This window comes from Myotis davidii, unplaced genomic scaffold (genome assembly GCF_000327345.1).
Source record: "Myotis davidii unplaced genomic scaffold, ASM32734v1 scaffold281, whole genome shotgun sequence".
Taxonomy (NCBI): Eukaryota; Metazoa; Chordata; class Mammalia; order Chiroptera; family Vespertilionidae; genus Myotis; species Myotis davidii.
The window spans coordinates 287,813-292,824 of NW_006293784.1; the positions used below are offsets into that span (position 1 = coordinate 287,813).

A 5,012-nucleotide genomic window follows, 5' to 3' on the forward strand; every position below is an offset into this window, starting at 1 on the left:
TGTTTTTACCTTTTATTTGGTGTGTGGAAGGTGAGCGGAAGAGGGGGTAGTCTTATACGGCGAGTATATAACAAACTCTGTATTTTGAGTGGAAATGTTAGGGGGTCGTCTTATACGTCCAGTCGTCTTATACGCCGGCAAATACGGTAGTTAGGCATTGGTTAAGGGTATATAGTCATGTTTATGAGCAGCCTTGTTTAGTTTTTGTTTGTTTATTTATTTTAATCATTGAAGTAGGTAACAGTTAAAAGAGGTTTGGTCTGACTAAATTTAGTTCTTACAGCCTAATGCTAGATCTTTTAAAAGTGATTAAGTCTAGGGGCATAGAATAAGACATATCTCATGGCTTAACTCAAATTCCAAAATCTTTGACTATAAGATACATTTGGTCTTTAGGGACCTATAGGGGTGGTGGTGGGAGAGGAAACTCATTGGTTAAGAATGATTTCTAAATTTATAACTTTTCTGAGAGTAACAGTAATGTCATATACCTTAAAAGATACTGATTCCCTTATATCTGGTAGAGAAATCCCATGTTTTTAGGTGTCCTATCTACATTTTAGACTTATCTTAAAGTTGATGCAGCAGGTAGTGTTTTGGGGGAATTATCTATGAAGTCCTGAGTACTTGGGGTAGCACTTGGGTTGTGAGATGTGAAGAGGGGCAGAGGGTTGTGAGAGGAGTCAGGTGGACCCTGTGAGGAGCCTAGTCCTCACTGCCTTCTGCTGGGGCTGCTGATGGCTATAAGGTGTGTGCTGCTAGCTGTTGCACTTACCTTCAGGGAGCAGGTGGCCCATCCTTTGAAGCTGCTGTAAAGGATTCACTGTGAGGCTGGCGACAAAGGCTGTTTGCAAAGGACTGGCCAACCATTGTTGAAGTTCTTCATGAGTACTAGGAGTGTGGTTAGAGACCCAAGCACTGTGCCAGCCCCATAATTCATTCATTATGGAACCTCACTGATTGTCTCTACTTTTCTTTTTGGAAAATACAGAATAATAATACAATGCCTCCTGCTTACCTCTAAGAATGTTTTGAGGATTAATGAGTTAATCATCTTAGATGACGGCTGCAGAGCTTCCTCTGGTCATAATTTCATTGCCTTTCTAGGGAAGCTCCAGTATGGGGGAATAAAATAGTTGAAAAAAGATAGGAATAGCTCTGTACAACTTAGTCGGTGTATTTCAAGTTCACCTTAGATCAGGCTTCCATTCTAGCTGGCGAGTTTTAACCTAAAATTTTTAGGTATTTTTTAGAAATGACACAAAACCAAATGTTGGGCCTGCTGTTTGTGGGAAAAGAATAGATGTTTATTCTAAGGACATACTAATAAGATGTTAGTGATTTTCTCCCACTTTAAGGGAAGAAGATGGATCAAAAGAGAGAGTGTAGATTTAAATAGAGTTCATTCTTATTGTCCTAGTACTCATGTACTCTTTTGAAAGTTGGTGTTACTTCATTTTGTTGACTTCTCAAGTTTCTTTGACAAAAAAACTTCATAGAAAGCAAGCCAAAGTAAAACACACACACACACACACACACACACACCACTCATCATTTGCTTTAAATACCAAGGATGTCAGCATGAAATTAAAATGAATCATTGACATCTCTGCTTTGAAATTTTTTACCAACAGTGAGAACTTCTTGCTTTTACCTTATAATGAGAAATTTGACCTTTTTCATTGTTTTTGGCTTAAGGATGTTGACATTGGGGTGTTTGGGTTAAAATTAGCTTCAACTCGAATGGCTCTTGGGATTTTGGTCAATCTTCGGTGTGGAATAACAAATGCGGTCAATTATGTTGGTATCATAATTTTTCAAAGACAAGTTGTCCAAAGTAGTGGATGTGGTATCCCCTCCTGGCCATGTGTAACTGTTAAAAAACACTGTTGTCATGTGAATTCTTACTTTTTTGAACTTGCTTTTGAAATAATTTTCACAGAGAATTCCTGTTACCTAGAAATTGATGACAGACTTACACCATTTCCTTTTTTTTTCTTAGACGTTCCATCCTCAGAGCAGCCTGAACTGTTCCTAAAGAAACTTCAGCAGTGCTGTGTCATTTTTGACTTCATGGACACGCTATCTGATCTTAAAATGAAAGAATACAAGCGCTCCACTCTTAATGAACTGGTGGACTACATTACAATAAGCAGAGGCTGTTTGACAGAGCAGACTTACCCTGAAGTAGTTAGAATGGTGAGTTTCTTTTTTTTTGCCGGGGACACTTTTAAGCACCTTCTATAGCCACTCACAGGTGTACTCATGGCAGAGGCAGGTCACCAGAGGTCACCTCCACAAAAGAGAGCCAACCGCCTGAGAGCTAAGCACAAGTAGTCGGCACAGTCCTAGAATTTGAAGAGCACTATTTTATGGGAATGAAATCCAGAACTTTTCACTGACAGCGGTATTGGAGGAATCAATGACTTCAAACTATGAAGCCAAGATTGCCAGGGTATTATTGGTTTTCTGGTTTTGGGAAAAGAACAGACACAGGAAAATCAACAAAATTTTAGAAAAATATTCAAGCCTGTTGGATGTCTTGATTCCCCTCCCCCTTCCTCATTGATTGTGGTATATTAGAAATGGCTTTATGCTTAATAAAATGTGATTTATGGAATCTAGTTAAGCCTCTCTTGGCTTCTTAAACGAATCATTCTCTTTATAATCTTGAAATCTGGGTGATGTCTTTCATTATTTTTGAACAATGTCTTGCACTTTGTGTGTTTGTTAGGAATTAAGAGAAGAAACATTATTAACTAATGCAAATAATTTGCATTGTATCAGTAATTATATTAGTTTTCCAAGAGCTGGGCCAAAATACGATTTTCTGTTAGATTTCTGTGGGCAGGTTGCCTTCCTGGGCACCCTGAAAGATCTGGGATCTATAGAATGCATGCTGTTTGGGAGGAAATGGGGTTGGGGTTTGGGGCTGGTCTACTAACTGGCAAATTGCTTCAGAGACCCAAAAGGTTCAGTTCATATTATCATAATATGAGAAACTGTGACTGATGTGTGAAGGTCATTTCCAAACAACATCCACTGTATTCTTCAGATCCATATCTGAGTGTATATTGCATTTGTTGTTGATTTATAGGAATATAGTACTAGACTGTTTTATAGGTTAACTATTAACATTGTGGCTCTTGAGCAGTGGTTCTCAACCAGGGGCGATTTTGCTTCCCAGGGCACTTTGGCAGTGTCTAGAGACATTTTGGTAGTCACAGCCAGGGGTGGGAGGAGTGTATGTACTATCAGCATACAGTGGAGAGAAGCCAGAAATGCTGCTAAATATCTTACACTGCACAGGACAGCCCCCCATTCCCCGCAACAAATAATGACCTGGCCCCACTGTCAGTAGTGCATTGTGAAGAAACCTTGCTAGAGTTTGTGTATTGTCTCACTTTTATCCTGATGCTTAGGATTTTCTCTAGTCTACCTGCCTTCTGCAGAAGATGCTCCCTTGCTTTTTTAAAAAAATATATATTTTTATTGACTTCAGAGAGGAAGGGAGAGGGAGAGAGAGATAGAAACATCAATGGTGAGAGAGAATTATTGATTGACTGCCTCCTGCACGCCCCCCACTGGGGATCGAGCCCAAAATCTGGGCATGTGCCCTTGACTGGAATCGAACCGGGACCCTTCACTTCGCAGGCTAATGCTCTATCCACTGAGCCAAACTGGCTAGGGCATTGTTCCCTTGCTTTTAACCTACCTGTGTCCTCAGCCAACAGAGGTATCCACTGTTTGTAACTTCCTTCTGCATCTTTCTATGGATAATTTATGAAAATGTTAGCATATAAGTGTAAATATTGTTTTCTTGTAAATACAAATTTGTATTCACACTCTGTGACTTGCTTTTTTCACTTATCAGTATATAGTATATGTCATTATATATACTAGTAAAGCTGCCTCACTCAATCTTATAGCTCCATAATATTTCATTGTGTGGATATGCTATACTTTATTTAACTAATATCCGATGAATATCCTTGTATGCACAACAGTGCAGCCTTGTGTGAGAACATCTATATATTTGCTGATTTTAAAAAACACTTATTTATTGATTCGAGAGAGAGAGAGAGAGGAAGGGAGAGAGTTTGGGGGAAGGGGGAGAGAAAGAGAAAGTAAAATACCAATTTGTTGTTCCACTTATTGATGCATTCATTGGTGGATTCTTGTATGTTCCCTGACCGGGGATTGAAACTGCAACTTTGGCATATCGGGACAATGCTCTAACTAACTGAGTTACCCGGCCAGGGCTGATTTTTATTTAAAAAAATATATTTTATTTATTTTTTACAGAGAGGGATAAAGAGTTAGAAACATCGATGAGAGAGAAACATCGATCAGCTGCCTCCTGCACACCCCCTACTGGGGATGTGCCCACAACCAAGGTACATGCCCTTGACTAGAATTGAACCTAGGACCCTTCAGTCCACAGGCTGATGCTCTATCCACTGAGCCAAACCGGTTAGGGCTGATTTGTTTTTTAATAGTCTTTTTCCCCTGTTTGGACCTTCATGTATTTCCTACCACCATGCCTCCACCCCTACCTTTAACCCCAATCCCCGGGTCCCCACCACTAATTCTGATTTGCCTTTCATTTCAGGACCTTAAAGTGCTACCAGTGTTTCCTGAAAAGGCCAGAGTTTTCTCCTTCCTTAAGTTCCTCAGCAACCTACCCTTTTGGGTTGGGTTGTTTTTTTCTTTAGCAAACTAGTTCATTTGATGCTTTTTAAATCTTTTCATACTTGTCTGATTTTTCTAATTATATTCTAAGCACTTCTAGGCAAAAACTATGTTTCTTGCACATCTCTGTGTCCTCCTAATGCCTCCTAGCTCAGGCCTACCTGAAATTGATTGAATGAGTAATGAACCCTCTAAAAATGTTAGCATTTCAGGCATTTAAATCACGATAAAGACATTGAATGTTGGTTGTGGGTTCGATCCATGGTTGGATTATGTACTGGAGGCAACCGATTGATTCTCACAGTATCCTCCCTCCCTCC

The 5,012-nt window shown here is 39.6% G+C and overlaps 1 protein-coding gene across 3 annotated transcripts in view; it reads left to right on the forward strand.

Moving 5' to 3' along the window:
- The window catches only part of PPP2R5E (protein phosphatase 2 regulatory subunit B', epsilon), a 204,149-nt gene that overhangs the window by 83,962 nt on the left and 115,175 nt on the right, over positions 1-5,012 (forward strand). For all 3 annotated transcript variants that reach the window (XM_006767634.2, XM_006767635.2, XM_015566466.1), the window contains one exon: positions 2,003-2,199. In XM_006767634.2, the coding sequence (XP_006767697.1) occupies positions 2,003-2,199 (197 nt within the window). The remainder of the gene's footprint in view (positions 1-2,002; positions 2,200-5,012) is intronic.